General features: G+C 38.2%; 1 protein-coding gene across 7 annotated transcripts in view; it reads left to right on the top strand.

The window, feature by feature from the left end:
• LGSN (lengsin, lens protein with glutamine synthetase domain) overlaps window positions 1-23,772 on the top strand; it is an 80,923-nt gene extending 57,151 nt beyond the window's left edge. For 5 of the 7 annotated variants that reach the window (XM_014734521.3, XM_070244787.1, XM_005604000.4 and 2 more), the window contains 4 exons: window positions 11,066-11,192; window positions 11,931-12,128; window positions 17,823-17,989; window positions 22,347-23,772. In XM_014734521.3, coding sequence (XP_014590007.3) covers window positions 11,066-11,192; window positions 11,931-12,128; window positions 17,823-17,989; window positions 22,347-23,546 — 1,692 coding nt within the window. In that variant the 3' untranslated portion in view covers window positions 23,547-23,772. Of the gene's footprint in view, window positions 1-5,808; window positions 5,833-7,980; window positions 8,026-11,065; window positions 11,193-11,930; window positions 12,129-17,822; window positions 17,990-22,346 lie in introns of all 7 variants that reach the window. The other 2 variants (XM_005604001.4, XM_070244786.1) reach the window with 1 other exon arrangement.
• The last annotated feature ends 249 nt before the right edge of the window (window positions 23,773-24,021 follow it).

The raw sequence follows: 24,021 nt of genomic DNA, 5'->3' as shown, positions 1-24,021 counted from the left end.
GCAAGTTTTACTTACACTTTTCCCTTTTCACGGTAGAATTTATTTGCCTTTCTTTATGATAATAATAGCAATTATATGTGGTATACACTTATATAAATAAACACATATCTACTCACTTCCAGCCCATTGAGGCTTTCCCGAGGTACAGTAACAAGAACCATAGTTAGTATTCTAGTTACAGGCACATTATATATTTTTAAAAGATAGAATACCTTCTCCGGTCATATTTAAAATATTCTTTTTGATGAGGCCCAGGATTTTTATCTGCAGCAGCCTCTTCGTTGGTATCTTCACCGACAGCTCTATGACATTGCTAGATCTTATTTTACACTGGATTACAGAACCCACTATCATAAATATATATTATAAACTATACGTATATTTAAAGTTTTCTACAAGTCTACAAAGGTCTTCTTAGCTTTGAAGCATTTTGTTGCTTTCCAGCCCATCCACAAAGCCTTCAAAAATTACTTTGATCCTATCCACACAGATAAATATATTTTTAGATGCAAAATCTTAATTTCCCTGGAAAATATGAAGATTTCTTTTTCAGTTCACTTATGAAAATGCAAAGTAAGACCAGGACTAGCACCAAGCTCAGGGAATTGACCCAACTTTTTGTTTCCTTTATTATTTTAGCTTCCTTTGTTATTTTAGCTTCCTATTATGAAAATAACATGGTGTTAGACCTTTATGAAAGCATTTGTTCTCTTCTCAGAAGCTATCGGTTAGGCATGCGTTTCTCATATAGAATGTTCTGTTCCAGACTTTGCATTCCCCTGTCCTCAGGTGAGTTTGCTCTGGGTTTGGTGCTGCTGTTGTGTATTTCGCCATCTTGTTGGGAATGGAAGCGAGATCCCAAATCTTCACAGGGGGAGCAGCTGCGTGTTTTTCCGGTGTGACACTTCTTTCACGCAGAGGCTTTCCACAGCGACAGTGTCTCTATAATTCTGGGTGGATGTGGATATATAGGTGGTGGAACTCTGTTCCACCTAAACTGCCAACGTGGATCTAATTCTTTGCTTGCAAAAGTGGTGAGCATCTTCGGTGGTAGAACCGGAAACTCTCTAGATCGTCCCTGACATTTGACTATCTAACCCTCCACAAATGTGCCTGAGGATGAGAAACTCGATACTTTCCCAAATAGCCCATCCCATTTTTTGCCGGTTATTTGAGGTAAAATTCTGATTCTCTGTAACTTTCAAGAAACTTATCTACATTTTTCTTCTGTGCTTAGTTACCTCAAAGGACAGGGACGCTACTGAACTCTAAGTTGAAATGCGAAGTTTAAAAAAAAGCCTTGAATTTCCTGCTACTTTTTATATAAAATTGTTCAGCATTTAGTATTTTTATTTATTTGATGAGGAAGATTAGCCTTGAGCTGACATCCATTGCCAATCTTCCTATTTTTTTTTTTTGCTTTTTTGCTTGAGCCCTGAGCTAACATCTGTATCAATCTTCATCCGTTTTGCATGTGGGATGCCTCCACGGCATGGCTGATGAGTGGAGAAGGTGCACGACCAGGATCTGAACCCGCAAACCCGGGCTGCTGAAGCAGAGCCCAAGGAACTTTACTGGGCCACGGGGCCAGCCCTAGCATTTAGTATTTTTAAAGATGACGTCTTTTTAGTTTTCAATATTTTGTTGCCTGTAAAGTTTGTAAGCAGCACGAAGAAATGAAGGAAGAGTTTCAAACCGCACATTCGGATTTTGCTACTTTCTAGGCGTGAAGTCAACTGGGTTACTACATCTTCCAGAGACTCAGGTGGCTCATCAGGAAAATGGTGCCAGTAGTACCTTCCTCATTCATATAACACGCGTCCCCATACGCTTTTTTATCATGGATTAATTTATGTTCCATGGAACAAGAAATAATTTATCTTTATTGCTCTTGGAACTTCTAGACTTATGACTGGCCTATTCTAGGTATTCTCTAAGTACTTGTTGAATAAATTAATGAATTTCACACAAAGCAGAGTGGCCACTTGTTAACAAGGGGTATGAATATACCATAGCTATTCTCCTCAACTTCTATTTTCAGTATATTTCAAAATTTGTCTAGTTCCAATCAGTATTGACACATTAAATCTTTACCAGAGACAATTATTAAAGAACTTATAATAGAAAATGAGCCATTACAAGAATTATTTGTAGTAACAAGCTTGTTCTGAAAATGTTTACTTGTCAAAAATCTAAAGGCTAGGGGAAAACAAAGGACTTTTATTGTTTGTTTAGTTTTCCCTTTTACTTTATGAGTGTCTGTACCTTTGAATTTTTGCAATGAGGATTATCAAGTTTTCAAATAAGCTCAGAATGATGCTTATTTATGTGGTTGGTGACCCAGATAACTACAAAGGAGAATACTTTGGGCAGGGTCTTGGGTAAGACATGGAACAGAACAGAGTGTACAAACGTAGTTAACTACCAGGACTATAGAGAGTAAATATTATGTAATTTTGGTTCCTTTTAATGTCTCTGATTTTTCTTTATTTTCTTTTGTATTGTTTCTTAATGTTTAGAAAATTCTTTTGAAATATCAGCATTTTTTCCTATGTTATGAGGAAGCATAGGAAATAAGAATTTGTCCATGTCTCAAAGGGAGTGATCATAACCTTAAAGATAAGATGTGGTTTTGACGATAAATATAGTGAAAAAATCCTGAAGGAAGGGAGAGAATAATGGGGTAAAGAGATAGAGTCATTGTGGAGCAGCTTGTTACCAGCAGAAACTTCTCTTTCTCTGAGCTCTTCTCAAGAAAACTTTGACAGAGTCCATGCAATGTTTTATCTAGGAAAGCTGTTTTGGTTATGTCAGCCAGTGGGTTGCCATCAGGTCCTGTTGGACATCCAAAGAAATCTCATTTGGAATCATTTGTGAAGGAGAGATCTGAGTCAAATGTCCCTTTTGGCCTTATATTTCAACATGGTAGGCCTTGGTTGCCATCATTCATTCATTTGTTAGAAAATATTTACCCATTTCCTATTTTATTCTAATCAATGTGTTAAACACAAGGATGCATCTAAAATGTCACCTTCGAGGAATGGCCACTCTCTTGACTAGATTCTCCTTCTCAGTCTTCCCTAATTTCGTTTCTTATTCTATCTCTCTAGGAATCCATATTTCATTGTTTTAGTCTCTTTCTTTCCAATATCCTCAACTTGTTTTTGTCATTGTCTTCCTGAGTTTTGTATCCTCACAAAACTTCAACCCTATGCTTTTCACATCTCCAAAACAGTTTTCTGGAGAAAAATAATTCACCTGTGCAGATTGGTGCCCCTACAACTTCGAAATCTTCAATTCCTGTGGGGCATTCAACATTTTTGTTTCTTGCCTTGGGTCTTTCTCATTCTCTGCTATGCCTATATAAAACCATTTCCATTCTCCTTAAATCTTTAGTCTTCTATATCCTGCTGTCTGAGCATCTCCCACCTGAAAGAGAAAACTGGAATCTCTGCAACTGTCCATCTTTCTTATCCAGAATGGATAACCTTTCCTTTTCAGAAAGGATATGAAAGATCAAGGGTTTAAAACTAAGTTTACATTCAGATTCTACCACTTATTGGGAGAACTTAATCTTCCTGAGTCTACGTCATCTGAAAAGCACTCATTAAATGTTAATGATTCCTTTCCTCCTCTCCTCCTCCTAATTTTCCTCTTCCTCCTATTTTTCCTCTCCTCTCCTCTTTCTTCTAACATTCTGTCTCCTTTTCTTCCTCTTAGAGAGGAAGATATACTGAAGTTAATCCCTTTATTTCAACTCTAGTTTCCATGCTTTCTGCCCTTTCAGGGACCTTGATTGATCTTCTTTCTCCTCTCTTCAACATCTTCTTTATTGGCAACTTTCATTAAGCATTTAAATAAGTGTGAGTCTTTTGTTCCTAAAAGCAACATACACTTTTCTTGGACCTCTGTGTACTCCCCCAGTGGCCATCCTCTGTCTTCTTCTCTTCGTACTTTTGAGTTGGATATACAGACTGTCTCCACTTGATAATAAAGGACACTTCTGATGTGCTTCTTGGGCGAAGCATCTCTCATTCTTCCTCAACTCACTGCATTCTGGCTCACATTTTTCCATGGAAACTGCTTTTACCAAGGTCACTAGTGACCTGGGTTGCAAAATACAATGGACAAGTCTTAATACCAACCTTATTTATCATTTCAGTAGCATGGCCTATTGGTCCTCTTTTCTGTTAACACAGCTTGTATCTCTTGGTTTCAATGAAACCACTCTGTCCCAGCTTTTTCTTTCACCTTCTGGTCATTTGGTCATTTCTTCTCTGACTACTCTCTAGGATTCTGTTCCTTTGCTTACTCATTAAATATTGTTGTTTCTCAGTTCTATCTTAGTCCTCTTGTTTTCTTAGCCTCTGCTCTTTCCTTAATGATTCCAACCGCTGTCAGGGCTATGCTTTTCCCCTCCATTTTATCCTTTGGATTCAGACTCATATGACCAATGCTTGCTGGATGCCTGCAGATGACACAGTTAGCTTGGATTCCATTGGCATAAAACAGAACCCAGCAACTCCCCTGTCAGGCCTCCTTGTTATTCCGGGTTTCCTAGTGATAAACCTGACTGTTATCTTCGACCCTTCTTTCTCCTTTACCTCCTATATCCAGTCAATCACCAAACTGCGAAATCTACCTCCCAAATATGTCTATGGTATGCTCATTTTTTCCAATCCCCACAGCCATTGTCCTAGTTCAGATCAGTATAATCTCTACCTAGATTGTCCAAGTGGGTACTGGGGGTTTACGTAGTTCTTTGTTTTATGGCTGTGGTGGTTCTTAATTCTAGAAAGGGCACCTAAATATATACTTGGCACTTAAGGAATCACAATATTTGGGCTAAACTAATCGTTGCTTTTGGTTTGGGGAAAAAAGTATGTAACTGAAAGAAAACTACTTTAATGATACATGAGAAGTATTTTACATGAAGCATGAAGTGAGATCTCTAAGAGGAAACAAGACAGTCTGCCAATTGTGATGAAGAAGACAATAATTATGAGTTTTTTGAAGAGGTTACAAGGTTTAATAAGCCATCGACTTTCATAGAGATTTAAAAAAATGAATCATCTTTGAATGGGGTCACTATAGCTAATTGTCCAGGGGGTTAATTTTGAGCTGTGACCAGAAGAGTGGATAACTGTCTCACTGGGATAGGCTAGATAATCAATAAGAACTCAGGGAGAAGGAAGCAACGTGGGCCAGAAGAATGATAAAACTAGTTTTGTACAGATGGAGATATGGTTTGTGTGTGCAAATGGCCAGCTACGGAGCCTGCAGAGATGGGTGACCCTGGATTATGCAGGGCCTCAGAGGATGCTAACTGAACTTTTCCTGAAGGTGATGGGAAATTGTGTAAGTATCCTATGCAGAGCAATAAGACCAAAATTGTGATTTAAGGAAGTACCATGGGCAGTAGTCTGCAGGGTGGGTGGGAGAATGGAAACACAGAAAGCAGGGACAACAGTTTGGTAAGGATTGTGGTGGCCCAGGTGACAAAAGGTGGGAAATGGATGCTCTTTTTAAATGGTGAATTCATTGAACAGAGTTACGGCAATGTATTTAACTTTTCCTACTTGAATCTATTCTGCTTTCAAGTTTTCACTGTTATAGCAAAGGCGGCAATGGGCATGCATCTAACTTTATGTATTTTGGGTCATTTTCTTAGACCACTTTGCCAGAAGTAGGAATAGTGGTGAATGGGTATTGATATGTATAGATTAGTTGATGCAAGTTTGTGATGTGTTCTTTGAAATATCTCTTCTGTAAATATTTTGAGTACATTTTCTTCTCTTTTTCTTTAAGGAACACACTTTAAGGAAACTGAAGGTACCTTCTTTTCTCTGTGAGATATTCTTTTAAATTTGATAATAATTGATCCTTTTTTCCCATCATTTCTAACAGAGGCTAAAATTTGATGAGATCTTTCGGGCTTGCTTTCTTTTTTGTGCATCAACATCATTAACGAAATCAGAGTGTTTGGTAAATGCATTAACAATTATACCTCAGACTATAACCAGTACACATGGGTCAAAACAAATGTTTTTAAAATACTGACATTAGAAAAGTAACTGTTAGAGATAATTAAAAGTAAATGAATAAAATCAGTGATATTTACACTCTAAATAACACTGATTAATATATTGGAAGGAAACTTATTAGGTCAAATTAGGGTCGAAATTTAATGCTTGGCGGAATGCCTTTAGGTTAAGCCTCTTTTAGTTAATTTGTTCAAGCCACTGAATTGAAATGCAAAATGACAAACTTATATTAAGCCATAAAAACAGCTTTCAAAAGAAACACTGTAATGAGAAAAACATGAATTATGAAAATATATTTTAATATAAAACAGTCTTTAAGGCCATTCCTGTGTCTGAGACAAGGGTGCCATCTGATGAAATGATAGCAGAAAACTTTCTGAAGTGGGGAAAGCTTCTCTGGTGGAAATGTCAAAAGAAATCAGAATCAACCTGTTGCAGTAGAATTTTGAGATTGTCTAAATTAAGCATGAATTAGATTTGCATATTTATGCCATGCCATCAAAATGAAATTGCATATCTGTGCTCATGCTCATGGTTCTTCCAACCTTGTCTGCTTCACCCCTCTCTGTCCTCAGCTCAAATGTTCCCTCTTCTGTTTAAGTTTGGCTTAGTTTCCCTGGCTGTCTGAAGACTCTACTATAAAATATTCTGCCTGTTTATTAAAGTCCAAGCACGAGTATATTGGTCACAGCGCCCCCTCTGAGAACCCTCAGACTGTTTGACATACTCTGACCTCTCAGAGAGGTTCCCCTGGTTTATCGTGTTCAGAATCTAGAGCTGCTTAGATTAGGGATTAGAGCCTGAGTCAGTGGGAGCCATCTCCCATGAGGTAACCTAGAATGAGGCATTTTCCCAACAGAGAACCCCAGTAATGCATGGCACCTGGATAATAATCATGACTGACACCTATTTAGTACTTAACTATGCATCAGGCACTGCTTGCCTATCATAATGATGCAACTAGGAGATTTGTCGGTTGAAACTATATTGCTGGCTGCTTGATAAATAGTGAAAATTTTCTAAACTGGTTGGTAAACAGCTGTTGACAAGAGTCCCTTAGTGGTCCCCCCCAACCCTCCAAACTTCTGTTGCTGTCCTACTGTTCCCCTGGGGCCTGTGGAACTCTCCACAATCCATCAACTAAAGAGTCAGCATCTGCCCTGCAGGGGCATTCTGGTCGATGGTATTCACTAGAGTTGTATTAAGTACTAGCCCTCTGGAGCCCAATTGGCTGAGTTCGAAACTTAGCTCCACCACTTACAAGATGTGTGATTTTGAGCTAGTTAATTAGTCGTTCATTGACTTAGTCTTCCTCATCTCTAAATTTAGGATGATAAAGTATTTATCTCAAGGGGTTGTTTTGAGACTAAATGAATTAACACATGCAATGCATTTAGAAGATGCATGACACGTAGTAGGTACAATAAAAGTGTTTGTTATTTTCATTAGCTGTACTAACAGTTAAATGTTTTGACCATCACCTCTCAGTACCACACTAACTACCGCTGCTGGGGACAAGATGGGTGGGCACTGCTGCCTTCACTGTGCCCCGGGGCCCTCTGGAATTGCTCCATATTCCAAACAGCATTCCAGTCTTTTGGAGAGCTGGCTCTGTGGTAGTTAAGAAACTTTCTTGCCTTCTTTGCTCCTTACCCTACACTTTAAATTAATTGGCAACATTTAAAAATCATAAAATTGTACATAAAAGTCCATATTTCTGGCATTCCTTGGATATTTGGAAAACTGGCGACACTGGGGTCACATTTTGTCACGGCGATGATCAGCTGGAGCCCTGTGTTGTCTCCTTCCTGGGCAGGAGTATCAACTCTGGTGTCCACCATCCAGTCCACTGCATCTCTTTGTTATCTGCCTGCTATTTGAGTTTGCTGTCTCTGAACTAGGGTGACCTAACCATGTCTCTTTCTCTACAACATAGAAGCCTTCAACTTCCACAACAACACTTTGTTGCGTGTACTAGATGGTAAGATTCTTTATGAAAGGGACCACATTGCGTTTGTTTTTATGTCTTTGACTTTGCCTGACTCACAGGAGGTTACCCACAGTCCTCACTGTTCGGACTGATGAAGTTTAAACTGGTGGTGACTTGAGCTAAGATGGTTTTAACCCTTTCACAGGCAACAGTTATAAGAAAACATAAAACTGTGAAAGAATGTATAATTGAGGAAGTTGAGTGAACAAGTTTTATGAGTCACACAAATAACATTATATAATAGAAGTGAATTCCATCCCATTCAACTGTCTGGCTGTGGTGATGTGGGAAGCTCCCCAGATACTGCTCTTCCTGGGCAGTCATACGACCTTGAATAAAGCATTTAACCCTTGTGGACCTATTTCTTACTTGGCAAAAATGTAGGTAATAATAAATGTCCCCTGGATGTTGTGAATATGAAATGAGATATAAAATATTGTGTGGTTATGAACATGCCTGTAAAATGTTAATATACTTGCTGGGAATGATTATATTTATAGTAGTTTTTACAGATGAAAATCCCAAGGCTCCACAAGGACTTGCTACTTAGTGGAGAAGTCAGAATTAGAACCCAAATCGTGTGAATCTTGGCTGGTAGCTTTTTTAATGAAACATCATTTGCATTGTAACTAAATGTAATTGAAGGATTAAGGAGAATAGAAATAAATACTCTACTGAAGGTGGAATAAACCAGGGGGCCACTAATTTGTTTCAGCTATTATAGCTCTGTCTATAGTCTGATCACCCTAGTGTATAAAAGAAAATCAAAGAATTGAGCTAAATGTATTCTTCATAAAAAAATGTTTTTTTGAGCCTCTATTATGGAGTCAGAGACAGGTTCTAGACTTAGTTCTTGGGCTTTTATTGGTGAAATTCTCAGGTTAGTACATAGGTGAATTGTCTGTTTTTTTCTTAAGAAACTTTCCCTTTTGGTCTGCTTTATATAAAGACAGGTGAATGTTACTAAAATGAACTTTCTCTGGGCTTGAGTCTCTGGTGTTTAGGAAGCAGAATGGCATTTTGGACATCAGAGGACCCGTTTGTAAACTGTGTCTTTCATTCCCTCTTGTGGTCTTGGGCCAGTTATTTTGGGTCTCACTTTTCTGTTTGTAAAATGGAGATTCTCCTACTTTAAGAGTTATGCTGAAGAAATGTGCCTGACAAAGAGCTCAGTTTTAGCACATTGTTATTCAAATGCAAGTTAGAGTTTGAACCTAGAAGAAATCTTAAATTCATCTCAATTGATTTCCTTCAATCTGCAGATGAGGAAATCCCTAATAGGTCAACCTACTACCAATGTTAGTCTGCTCCATTTCCCTTGATATTAATATGCCTGGCCAAGTATTTCCTTTTCTAAGTGAGATTTCTTTAGGAAAAAACAGAGACGTGTACATATAAAAACATTTACCAAAAATACAATCATATAATGTATATTTCTGACAATGCAATTTTAGAAATGGTGGGTATGTAAAATAAGGCTAGTATATCACTGTCAGAATTCTATCAGAAGTGTGTTGGGAAAATTTACTCAAATATTTGAATAAAATCATAAACTGCTAGAAAAAAATAAACTACTCTATCTCACAATAAATATCATATGATTCAAATATAAGATTATCTGGAGTTGGGGGGCCGGCCCCATGGCCGAGTGTTTAAGTTCGCGCGCTCTGCTTCGGCGGCCCAGGGTTTCACCTGTTTGGATCCTGGGCGTGGACATGGCACTGCTCATCAAGCCACGCTGAGGAGGCATCCCACATGCTACAACTAGAAGGACCCACAACTAAAAAAAATGCACAACTATGTACCGGGGGACTTTGGGGAGAAAAAGGAAAAATAAAATCTTAAAAAAAAAAAAGATTATCTGGAGTGAAAGACACCACAATTTTCTAAGTGAAACTTTAAAGTAACAAAAACGTCTTAATCCTGTGAAATATATTTCTGTTAATATAGCATCAATAATAACGATGTATCGTAATTACGTATAAGCGCAAAAAAGTGAAATTCTTTGTTTCTTCTTTTAGCCTTTGGAGGCTAAACTGGTGTTATTGACCATGAGTAGATCTGTTCTCCAGCACCCACTCTGGACATGTATTTATATAACTTGTTGCCAGATCCGGCAGCTCTCAGAGCTGGCTCTTGAAAAGGACAATGGCTCAGAACATTTTAAATGTAGTTTTTGACACTGACCCTGCTATTTTCCTCTTCCCTCAAACCGTAACGAGAAGTTTGTAAAAACAGTGAAAAATACCAGTGTCAGTGTTTTTTTCTGGACATTTTTGTTTTCTCGGTGTTAGCTCTGGGAGTGCAGGGGGATTCTGTCCACCATCGGTGCGGACTCCCCATCTCTCCAGCCCCAGCTCTGCCTCACTGCCCAGCTACCTGCTGGGAAGCTCCATCTAGGGGTCATGTCAAAGATTAGAACTAAAGTGTAGAAGTCAGCTTATTTTGTTTTAAAATGTTTTTCTTTAGGTTTTCCCAAGCTATAAAGCAGCTTGCCTATGATGTTGGTTTTGCACATATAAAACATAGTCACGAAACATTTTATGAATGCAAGTGATTTCTTAAAGTAAATATTGATGCAATAGGGATGAGGGTCAGGAAAAAGAGAGGAGAGAATCTAATTCCTCAGGTACTTATGCCTCTGGTCAAAAATGAAAGAAATCATAAAAAGAAGACTTTCTAGCTGAAGTGAGTTTGGAAAAAATATTTACAAATAAATAATATAAAATATCCCAGAGTAAAAAATAAAGATAGAAATCTTGACTAGTTGGACAAGATGTTAAATTATTTCATGATATTTTCTGTGCCACATATAAAAGAAGATTCAGTGAATCCAGACTATCAGCAGAACGTTGGGCTTCTTAATTTTAAATTATTCACGTGAATGTGGAAATGACAAAATTTACCTCATTATAAGAGTTTGCCATACTCATTTTAAAATATACCTATCCAATCATCATACCTTCTTGACATCCAAATTCAGTTGTATGCATGATCTGCAATTTGGCTTTTTGTTTGTTAATTATTACAGGATGCAAGAGATGAAGGTAATGATACGGAAGCCAGCAAGATGAGTAAATTAAGGACCAGAAAGAAAGTCACTAAAACACATGCTTTCCCAACTGAAATAGGAGAAATGGATATATCTAACTCAAAAGGTATCTTGCTACCATGATCCCTCAAGAATATGTGGTCAATGACAATCTCTATTTGGTCTTCCTTTTCATAAAGCATTTTCTTTTCTTCTATGGGAGAAGCAAAAACATAGAAATAAAATTTATTCCTACATAGGCAACATGAAAGATGGTCAATTCAGGCTTGCAATGTAAATATATAAAAAGAATCAATCCAAATGTTCAGAATTTAAAGGGGGTAGAGCTAAGAGGATAGTGGTGGGAAAAAAGAAAGAGGACAAGAGAAAAAACATACGAGTAAGAGGAGAAGTCCGTTTCTGCTCTGAGAATGAGCACAAAGATCATTAGTAGGATTTGGGACAGCCATGATAAAGCTGTGGGGCAAGTCTTCATATCAGATGTTGGAATTCTAACTAGACTCCAGGGAATTTGAAACAGTGTTGAAGCTAGGAGTTAATCTAGACAACAGGCTCAGGCCTAGGATCAGCAGTATTCCAAGGCAGGGGCAGTGGGAATGGCCAGTGCACGGCAACAATAAAAAGCAGTCAGAACTTTTGTAGATTTTATCATTGTTTTTAAATTTTCTGTAGACAATGCAACCCCTTATGGCCTGCAATCAGGGCAGACTACATCCATTGCCCCTTATTTTGTATGTCACTGCCTAGGCATAAGTTATTTTCTCAAGTACTCCTTTCCATACAGTATGGAAAGACAGTTGAAAGCAATGGCAAAATGTTTTAACATTTTTCTTTATTACTCCAGAAAGGATCAGAAATCAAATGGTGTGCCAGAAATTGGCAGATATGAGCAGACTAGTTGTGGGACCTGACTCTGCTGAAACTCATCTGCCACAAGATGACCCAGACTCCCAAGATCAGACAATAGTGGTAAAACCATCGCACCTCAAAACACCAGCCAACGCTTCTGGTGGCGATTTTAACTCAGACTCCAGCTACACTGGTAAGGACTCTGGGACAAATTGGCACATGGTTCTGGCCACTAATTCCAAATTTATATTTGAATTAGAGATAAGGTGATGTTGGTTGAGGAATACTAGCTTGGGAGTCAGGATACTTAAAGGAATTTGCGCACCTATCATGTATAAAGTGCTTTACAGTTTTCTTTACCCACTAGGCTGCTATCTGGAAAGTGGAGGGGTTGCAACGGATAGTCTCTCAAGTCTTTTCTAAAGTGAAATTCTGTTATTCTAAATTTATGGCTTATTAATAGTGATATAGCTAGTATGGTCTTTGAATGTATTGGTTAAAAGTCTCTGGGATCCAAGTGATAAGAAATACTTAAAAAGAGATATTTATTCCATGAGGGAATCCATGATGAAAGAGTTGAACAAGCAAGGTTTGGAAATGTAGCCGGGTGTGAAGGTAGAGGGACAGTGTCCCTCAGGCTACCCTCACTTCCGACACCAATTGCAAGTTTGAGAGTTCCCAAGACTAACTTCAATTTTAATAATTAGCTATAAGCATTCACCAAACTCACTAGTGAAAACTATTATACTCAAGGTTATGGTTCACTACAGTGAAAGAATACAGATTAAAATCAACCAAGGGAAGAGACTCATGATGGAGAGTCCTGGAAAGTTCTAAGCATAGAGCTTCCTCTCGTCTTCCCTCAGTGGAGTCAAAGACAGCACTATTCTCTTGGCAACGATGTGTGACAATATGAATGGAGTATTACCAACCAGGGAAGCTCACCCAAGTCTTGTTGTCCAGAGTCTTTATAGGGTCTCCACAGTCAACTGGTCACATTGTTGACCTCAGTCTCCAGCCCTGCTGGCGATCAAGCTGATACCACATGACTCAACAATAAATGACATTGCTAGACTTACCAGAGGCCCCAGGTAAATAAAGACACTCTTCTCAGGTAGGATGTTCCAAGGGCTTAGACATTACCTCCCAGGGCCCAAAGGTAAAGGCCAGAACTCTCCTTGGTCAAGGTTAAATTCTTTACTATACACAGGCCTAAGGAGGAAGTAGAGCCCGGACATGAACACTATTGGGACTCCATAGGTATGAGTTTTCTATTGCCACCATGACACATTACCACAAACTTAGCATCATAAAAGAACACAACCCACTCTCTCTCAGTTCTGTATGCAGAAGTCTGGGTTGGCTTAGCTTATTTCTCTGCTTCAGGTTCTGCAAGGCCAAAATCAAAGTGTTGGCCATCTGGGTTCTTAGCCAAAGACTCTAGGCAACAATGCGCTTCCCAGTGCATTTAGTTTGTTGGGAGGATCCAGTTCCTTGTGTTTGTAGGGCTGAGGTTCCTATTTCCTTGCTGGCAGTCAGCTAGGGTGACCCTTGTCTCCCAGAATCCTCTCTGATTCTATATCTCAGAGTCAGCAATGTTTCAAGTTCTTCTCATGTTTGGAATCTCCAAATTCCCCTTCTTCCACACCTCTTTTCCGCCTACAGCTGGAGAAAGTTCTCTGTTTTTAAGGGCTCACCTGGATAATTCAAGACAGTATCCCTTCTTCAGGTCCAAACACTGGCAAGACTAATAAGGAAACAGCTGCTGGCTACAGTGGCTCTTCCACAAACCGCTTATGACCTTTGTTTTATACAGTTTTAGCCATGAAAGAAAGACAGAATTTACCATTTCTTAGTCTTGAGTCAAAACATCTAAGGAAACAACTTGTGTTATGAGCTCTGTTTGTACCAGTAAACTATGCCTAGGAGTGCGGGTACCATTATTGACTCAGCTTGGTTAATTCAGAAGCTCCCTCTGTGGCCCAGGGCTAGTCAAGTCTTCCAGACCCTAAGGACCAAAAAGCTTACAACCAAACAAACCACCCACACTTAATTTAAAAATAAATACAAAAATCAACCCCCAAAATATGCGTAAGGAATTTCAACATGGTATTTTCTTCTCTGTGAGAAGAAAAAGAATATATTTTTTAAAATAATTTTTTTATTCTTAATAAAATAATATATATATTTTAAAAATAATATACTTTTTCAAAGCAAAGCTCCTTTCTCTCCTTTTATTGTTTTTCTTTCGTCCCTTTTTTGTATCAAGTCGCTCTGCCTCCTGGGCTTGCCAACCCCCCTGGGCTAACGTGATGTGGCCGGAGGCTTGGGTCGCCTTTGTGATAACAGGGTGGTTCTCAGAGTGGCCATGTGGATGACGGAGGGCAGGCCTGGGAAAGGAGTGTGACAGATCATGCCTGCATCCCTTAAGCTGAACGTGTTACACAGTGTACTCTCCAATGCGCTTTGCCCTCTGTGAATTGATATTTCTGAGATCCCAAATGCCTATTCAATCTGCCTTTTGTAAGTAATCATGGCTTGTTCTCTATAACTGAAATATGTCCTCATTGTCACTGAATGAACACAGACAACATTTCTCCAAAGTCTTCGAGTTGCTGTGGTGCTTTGAGGGTTTTTTTTTTTAGTTTTCTTATTTTTTCCCCTAAACACTCAGAGCAGTAAAACGTCCTCTATAAAAGCACATTGATTTAATTTATTAGTCCTCTGAGTGGATGGGAAAGGAGAACACCTCCCAGGAACCACACTGTAAGAAAAACAAATAAGCCCCTGAACTGGCAATTGTCTGCCTGCTGTTCATCATGCGCATCTGGGACGGGCTGACCAAGAGGTTTAACTGCAACTAACCAGGGCGATCTATTTGAAGAAAAGAAGTTCAGACAATGATGCACAAGATCAGTTGATGCCTTGAAAATGAAATTAGATTAGATAGGGTTCTCATGTTTGGTGAGAGAACAGACCTTTTAAATAACAAATTGATACTTAGGAAACATACCAAAATATGTGGCACCAACTTTTCCATGTTAATTAGACAAGATCAAGTCACACAGGCTGTTTTAACTAATTAATTAGATCACACACCCACTTATTGAAGGAAGAGTCAGTGGGAACCTCTGAACGCCTGTACTGCTGCAGGTACTGGGATACAGAAGCAAATAAAGCTGAGCACCTGCTCCCTGGAGCTGACGTGCAAGTGGGAAAGACACAGAGCACACATGTGATCATATAGTATGGCAGAGGGCAGCAAGGACTCTGAAGAAAACGGAAACAGGATGATATACCGTTATGGGCTGAACTGTGTCTCGTCAAAATTCATATATTGAAGTCCTAACCCCTAGTACCTCACAGTGTGACTGCATTTGGACATGGGATTTTAAAAGAGGTCATTAATGTTGAATGAGTTCTGTAGGGTGGGCCCTAATCCAATAGGACTGGTGTCCTCATAAGAAGAGACTAGGACACACACACAGAGGGAAGACCTTGTGAGGAAGATGTCTGTCTACAAGCCAAGGAGAGGCGTCTCAGAAGAAACCAAGCCTGCTGATACCTTGATCTTGGACTTCCATCTTCCTCCTCTGTAAGAAAATTAATTTCTGTTGAAGCCACCTGGTCTGTGGTATTTGCTATGGCAGCCCTAGCAGACGCATACGTATACTCACTGTCCAGCCATGATGCAACTTGATGATCTTAAAGAGTCGGTGGTTAGGCTTGTCCCCATTGTGGTTGAATCTCATAGAATTAATACGCCAGGTGATTATGTTTTATTTTTTTTTCAGCACTTTTCACCATGGTAAATTATCCCACCTTTGCATTTGATGGCATGTTTATTGTCTATAGACCCTTCACTCAATAACATAAAGGTCTTTGAGGGCAGGGCTTTTTCTGGCTGCTTTCTAGATATATGTCCAGTATAAATAGTATGTGGTAACTAAAAAAAAAAATCTATCTTGAGTGGATAAATATTTTTCTTACTTTAGAATAACACATATTTACCATAGAAACTTTAGAAGATACAGGTAAGGCAAAGAACTAATAAGATTACCTGTGGTCATATTACTGGTGAACCAATAAAATGAACTTACTCCTTTAGTAGGAGATGCTTTCTGATTTTTTTTTTATGTTGTTAAAATGTTGATAGCTTATATATAATTGCTTATTATGTTTAGAATACTGATTATCTAACATTTTCCATATTTTAAAATGCTTATACATTTTATTTTCTTTAAGGAGAATTATTCAGCTTGGGCAGAACACCCAACAGTTCAGAATAGGTTGCAACTCAGCAACTGCTAACTTAGCCCACAACATTGTAATTGCTACAGCTGAACTGTTTGTGTGAGATAGAAGGTCGTTATACAGCCGCAGGAGTCTCAGAGCAGCCAAATGGGTCACTGACGGGACATTTTCTCTAATATATTTGCATAGGTGGAACCAGTCATTTGTCTTCCTCATGCTTCATGGACTTAAAATCTACTTCATCTATGTTTTTAAACTGTCAATCTTTATGCTTGTTTTTAAAGCCTAATTATATCTTGAAAAAGGACACTCAGGTATCATTTTAAAATTATAGCTGCTCACCATCAGTGATGTGACAGATTGATGGCTGTTCAGACTCAGACATGATCATGGTACCATTACCATTACCGTGGTAGAGTAATTGTGCTCACTTTATGCATTTAAGAAGCACTTATATGGTGCTTACTGTCTGCCAGGAACTGTTAAATAACTTGTTTAATCGCCATACAAGTTTATATCGCCGAACAAGTTTATGAAGTAGGTAATAGTGTATCAACGAGGAAGCTGAGGCACAGAGAGGGTAAGATAATCACCAGGGCCAAGGCAGGAGTTGGAGGGAGACAGATGGGCTTCAGTGTTATCATTGCAGTCTGTTGTCTCTCCTGAAAGTTTGGACAACAGCTGACATTTATGATATGCATTCTGTGCCTGACCCTTCCACATGCTTTAGACATATTCAGTCGTTGTATGGTAATGAGCCACCACCGAGAATCAAAATGTCCCGATGCTGGTTTCGGTTTTGGCAGTGAACCGAGACTGTGACGGGACCTCACTGTACTTCTCTGGGACCAAGCTGGTGAGTGGTTGGAGTAGATGATTTACCTCCAAAGTCTCTTCTAACTCTAACGTGTTAGAACTTGTAGACTATCTTAAAAGTCTTGAAAAGAACACATTTTTTTAGATTTCTAATTTTAAAATTGAGTACTCAGTCTAGATTTTTCATCTCCTACGCTCTCATTCTTGAAAAAAACACTTTTGTTTGCTTATTTCTACAAATTTTAAATTTGACAGAGAGATGTAGATGTCTTAGATTCAGATGACATTACAAAGGTATGAAGCCCTTTGGCAAACAAAACAAAACTAAAAACAAAAAAAGCAAATCCACAGAAAATAAACCAAAATAAACAAACAATTTTACCTTTAATCATACAGGAACTTTTAACTTGGGGATTACCACTGAGAGAAACTCAAAATCTTTTCAATGATAGTCATCTATATCAGACTTATATGGTGCAAGGCTGTCCAGCTATGCAAATATATTCTAATTTCCATAAGCAAAGGCACCTTCAGTAAGTACTTACATATAATATTGCTATACACTTATGTAAATAATGTCAACTTTCACCTAGTCCCAAGTGATTAAACAATCTCTTAGGCTGTTTAGAGACGATGTCCTTGGGAATATGGTAAAGGCGGGGCAAGAAGGGTAAAATCTCCAATCCTGAGTCAATGACATGAATAGAAGAAGATGCTTTTGTTAATAATCAGAATGTGCAATTCCCTACTCTCTAGCCTCCTTTCGCCTCTCAGTTCATCATGATCTATTGATTTTGAACCACCCTTTATTTTACAGATAACACCAAGGACAGCACTGAAATTCTGACCGCACCTCAACTCTCCTCTAGAATGAAGCACATTAAACAAGAGATGGCTAAAAATCACCTTCAGTTTGTGCGATTTGAAGCCACAGACCTCCACGGTGTGTCCAGGTCTAAGAGCATCCCGGCACACTTTTTCCAAGTGAGTTTTACAAGTAGAGTTATGACTGAATGTAATTTCATGACCCTTAACAAGCCAATAGTCCCCATTACTCTTCCACATTTTATTGTAATCCATACAGCAATTCAAGCTGAAAGCAATAATTCATTTTGTTTCTTCCCTTGTCCCTCCCCAAACACATTACTGTCCCCCAAGGAGCTGGACATATACTTTCGGCTCCCCAACAGCTATTCCTTTACCCAATAGAAATATAAAACTAATTAAGACCGGGAATTTTAGTCCTTCTGCCTTGAATAATTTCCCTCCACAGAATTATCTTTTCTCTCTTACTGCAATTATAAAGATTATATTTTGCTTGACATGAGAAAATTGCAACAGAAGACCCAACAGCAAATAGGAGAAAAAATGATTAAACAGAAAGAACTTGCTAGATGAAAAGCACACTCCTTTCAGTCTTTAATTCTGATAAGAAAATACCCTATTGTTGTTGGATAACTTAATGAATATTATTAAGTTCTTGAAAGTAGTGATATCAAGAAATACTGTATTTTTGGACATGTTTTGAGACTTTCTGTGATTTTTTTTCAGTTTATGTGATGTATTTATTTTAATGACTGATTTATTACGTTACTGAAACATCATTTCTTAGGAAGAGACATCAGTCAGTATTAAATATGAAAGTATAAAAATTAAATATCCTCTGAGTTTATTTTTTGAATATATCTTACTTTTATCACTTGAATATCAAATTGTGATTTTTTTTTGTTTTCTTTATGTTGAGAAAAACTGGGCATCTTCAAAAGACTTCTTAAAAGAATTCCAACAGACTCAAAATTTGTCTCGTAGGAAATTCTTCAGGTCTGCCTACAGATATTGTTCCCGCTTTATCCAGGCAGGAACACACGCTGGTTAATTTTGATAACAATATGTGGAATTTACTGCGGACAAGCCCAGAATCTAATTCACGTGAATTTATTTCAGTCAATAAGGAAACATAACTGGCACTTCAGGCACTTGCCAGAGACCTCAATATAAAACTGTTTGCTGGTCAGTTTTTGCCAAATGCTAATAATTTATTTCACTAATGGCATCTGAAAGCTACATAGTTAAAACATTACTCTCTTCCTCAATGGAACTCCTTTACAAAAATGTAATTTAATATGCTCCCTATGTTTACTGAGACTTGATGTAACTAACATAAAGAGAAAACGTGCATTGTTTTTTTTTTTTTTTAAAAAAAACACTATTGAAAATATTTTCCATTATCTTGGTCAAGGTCCCACATATAAGTACCACTTTTTTTTTCCCTGGAGTTAAGCTGGGAAAAAGTTTATCTGTCATGAGAATTTTAGTATAACTCATCGTACTTCCTCTTAATTGCTGTATTTCTTCTTAGCCCATTTTCTAGTACATTTCCCACCCATTTCCTTACCTACTTATTGTTATTTTATTATTATTTAGTGGTCATACAGTATTTATATTTATATATTTTTTAACAAAATACTAAATTCATTTTGGAATTTGTAAAGGTATAAATAGTAATGAGTATTTACAATTTCAGATTAAATAATTCATTTTGGAAAATTTATTGTGAATAGACATTAAAAATAGGTTCATCTATGCAAAACAATCTCAGCAATGCATGTTTGTGTGTATATGTATACACACACACAACTCCATATGGGAAATTCATTAGACAGAGTGGAGTCAATAATATGAATTTGCCTATAGCATAGTGAAAGGTAATTTCAATCTTTATAAAATAATTTTTAAACCATTTTTGTATTTGTGGAAAATAAACTATCAACATGAAAATTATTGTTAAACTACAAAGGGATATAAGAGATAATATAATCCATCTTCTTCCCTTCTAGATGAGGAGGCTGAGTCTCAGAGAGGTTAAGGAAGGCTTTCTTAAAATGGTACCCACAGCTCCTGGCAGAGCGAGGATCGGTCTGTGATTCCTCACTTCCAATCCCAGTGCCTTTTTTTTACTGCACCTGCTGCCTCCAGCTTAGCTTTTATATTTCTTTTTATTCTTCATTTGAGCTAAATATTCTTTCTTATTAAATCTAAAAAAATATTGATTTTTTAAAAACAAGCATCTACTAGGAATAGAGGAAAAGACTGTTATATAATTGGAAAAGGTCAAATGGGGAGCCTCTGAAATGATGGTATCTCCTTCTTTTTAGAGAACTTACCCTGTGCCTGGCCCTGTGCTGAAGGCCTTACAGACATTATTTTCTTTAAACCTGACGACCAACTTATACTGTCTCTGTTCTATCAAAGGACAGGTTTTTACTTAAACTGTATGCAGATAATGTGAGTTCTTTCTATCTTTGATCTAATCAAAACATGATATATTGTTATAGAACTCATAACTAATTCTTTGGTTATTTCAAAAAGTGACCTTTACTGTGGTCCAAATTTTAGTTATCGTAGAGATTGAACTATTTTGCAAGAATTTTTATTGAGTCCCTGGTGATCTATATTGGAGAGTGAAGTTGTCCTAGCACTTGTATTTATAAACACAGTTTAAGATAACTTAATTTGTTGCCATGAACAAGATATGTTTACGTATATTTATATATTTCCCACTACTAATAAAGAGTAGTTTGAATTCAGAATGTCCAAAAAAGAATAAAGAAAATGACAGTCTTAGAAAGGAGTGCTCAGAAAAATACAGATTAAATAGCCTGAAGAATAAAGTGTGACTTTTTACTATTCTTTAAATTCTTGAAGGACTATTGGAGTGAAATGTAAAAAGCTGTTCTCTATTGTTCCCAACCAATTGAATACAAACACAGATTGAAATTGCAGGAACTCTTGGAAGTCTCATGAATAAAATACATTACCTCTCATTTTAGATACATACAGAGCTAGCATACAGATTTGCAAACTAAAAAATTGACAAGTAGGGAAATAACATTATTCCTCACAGTGAAAATTCAAATTAAAGGATTTCATACTAAAGGACCTTAAAATCTCACAATGTGTGTGTTTGCATAAAGTTTATATAAAGAGGTCTTTGAGTGAATTGAAAAATTAAGCAGGCACTGAAAAGTGCCCAACTTACTCAACTTTATTATTGGCAAATTTGGACCAGCCAAGTTGAATGGCATTTGAAAATACGTGTAGGTGGTGGAGGGTGAAGGAGGCAGTGGCCACGGTCAAAGGCAGAAGAGTGGCCTCGTAGATTGCCTCTGCCAGCACCAGCCCCTCTTTGCAGCCATGCTGTTTGGGATTTGGAAGTAATATAAGAAATAATCTGGCTTGCAGAATGTTAGTATGTTTTATTAACCTCATAACGCTCACTGACATCATGGGAACCAAACTTTACAGTCAGTTTTTTCTCCACTTGTTAACGTAAACTTCAACACATGAAGCCTTGTTGATATTCCCTTTACACAACTTCTAAAAATGGTTTAATGTGTCTGTTCAATTTTATAACCTCACCACTTCCTCGTTGTCTGGCACAGAGCAACAGTCAAACAGATGAGCAAATCCATTGAACCCAGAGCTACACGGCTAGGAAGCGAGGATTAGTCATTTAGTCTAATACTTTCATTTCACAGACATGGGAGCCAAGGCACATAGTCCAGCGTCTTGCCTACCTTCACACAAGAAATTAAGGAAAGAGGCAGGACTAGAAGTCCGATTTGGTGATGCCCAGTTCATGCTGACTTGCAGCTACAATATTTTGGAAACTATAACCTTGGAGGTATAGGCCCACAGGCCCAGGCCAGGTTTCTGGGACTTTGTGAGACAGTGAGGTAGTTCATTCTTAGGTGGGTTGTAGAAGTAAATGAAGAGAGGAGAGCGGCCGTCAGCTCGCCTGGCTCCTCTGGTGCTAGGATGACTGTTGTGTCTGCTGTGTCTATGTCGTAGGACTGACCACGGTCAGCTCTCTGAGAAGGACTGAGGATTCTTTCCTGTACGCTTTTGAAAGTCACTTAACTATGGGGATTACAATAGAAATAGGCCAAAAGAAAGCCTTATCTGAAGGATTAGCAACTATGCCATATAATAAGATATGCTTTAAAAAGTCCTTCTGTTATGATCACTTCAAATAATTCCGTAAGGGGTTACCTTGTCATTTGCTCTAAAGCCATTTTCTTTATCATTATACCTTTTATTTACAACTGCTACTTTCACATCCAAGAGCGTATAAAGGCTTCAAGACTAAAAATATTAAGCATTGTTTATAAAAGTGCATTTGGGGTTTTATTTGAAAATATTTAAAATTGATCTGATATTAAGCTAGTGTTAACCAACAGATGTTAAACACATTTTTTTCTCTCTAGCAAGGCCCTCTCCCCCACCTTTAGTTTATTTTCAAGTTTCAAAATCTGATTGCTCTTTCCTTTAACTTCTTTAGGAAAAAGTGATCCATGGGGTTTGCATGCCCCGAGGTTATCTTGAATTGATACCGAATCCTAAGGACAATGAAGTGGATCACATAAGAGCCACATGTTTCAATAGTGACATAGTCCTGATGCCTGAGCTATCAACCTTTAGAGTTTTGCCCTGGGCTGAGAGAACTGCGAGAGTGATTTGTGACACATTCACTGTGACCGGTGAGCCTCTGTTGACTTCTCCAAGGTACATCGCAAAGACACAGCTGAACCAGCTGAAGGACGCAGGCTTCTCCCTGCTCTCTGCCTTCATCTACGATTTTTGCATTTTTGGTGTGCCCGAAATTATCAATTCAAAGACCATATCTTTTCCTGCTTCAACACTGCTAAATAATCATGACCAGCCCTTCATCCAGGAACTCGTAGATGGTTTGTATCACACTGGAGCCAATGTTGAAAGCTTTTCCTCCTCCACCAGGCCTGGTCAGATGGAAATCTGTTTTCTGCCCGAATTTGGCATCAATTCAGCCGATAATGCATTTACCCTGAGAACAGGTGTCAAAGAAGTGGCAAGGAAATATAATTACATCGCCAGCTTTTTCATTGAGACTGGAGTCTGCAATTCAGGAATTTTGTCTCATAGTCTCTGGGATGTCTGTGGGAAGACAAACATGTTTTGCAGCAGTTCTGGAGTTGAGCAGCTCACCATCACTGGGAAAAAATGGTTGGCGGGGCTCCTGAAGCACTCTGCTGCCCTCAGTTGCCTGATGGCTCCCGCTGTTAGCTGCCGAAAGCGCTATTCCAAGGAGAGCAAAGACCTGAAGGAGAGCGTGCCCACCACGTGGGGCTACAACAATAACAGCTGTGCGTTTAATATCAAGTGTCATGGCGAGAAAGGCGCCCGGATAGAAAATAAACTGGGCTCAGCCACAGCAAATCCTTACCTGGTGCTGGCCGCCACGGTTGCGGCCGGCTTGGATGGACTTCAAAGCAGTGATGATGTCTTGGTGGGTCCAGATGACAGCACAGACCTTTCTCAGTCACATCCTTCTGAGATCCCTTTGAAACTGGAAGATGCCCTTGTGGCACTGGAGGAAGATGAGTGTCTGAGAGAGGCTCTAGGAGAAACTTTCATTCGGTATTTTGTTGCCATGAAGAAATATGAGTTGGAAAATGAAGAAACAGATGCTGAGAGGAATAAATTCTTAGAGTATTTTATTTAGAGTGGAATCCTTAATATTCCTCTAGAGATGTGATTTTTACTTAAGTAGCTAATCTACCAGAAAGAAAAGATTGGACTTCTGTAATTAACAACTACAAGACTATCAACGCTTTTGCTCTTTTTTGCCCCTGTAGAATATTTGACAGATCAAGTGCGACTGCTGAGAGAAGATTCTGATAACAGAAACAAACAATAAAGTTGTGGTGAAGCTGTAATATGCAAACTTACCAGGTCTTGTCAGTTAGTCGTCATTTTCTCCGTGTGTGTTGACCTAGATAGAAACAGTCAACTTTTTTCAGGCAATAAATATATTCACATAATAAAAAAGCCAATAATTAGAAAGCAAAATTTAAAGGACTGGAAAAAAGAGGAAATAATTTTATTTATTCACATAGGTTGTGACTTCCAGGGAGACAAAAATACTTACTAATATAATCTCACTAATCAAGACATATTGAGGATCTATTTTGCAATCA

This window comes from Equus caballus, chromosome 20, assembly GCF_041296265.1.
Source record: "Equus caballus isolate H_3958 breed thoroughbred chromosome 20, TB-T2T, whole genome shotgun sequence".
NCBI lineage: Eukaryota > Metazoa > Chordata > Mammalia > Perissodactyla > Equidae > Equus > Equus caballus.
Note: the sequence above shows the minus strand (reverse complement) of the source record. Positions and strands in the feature narration are given on the sequence as shown.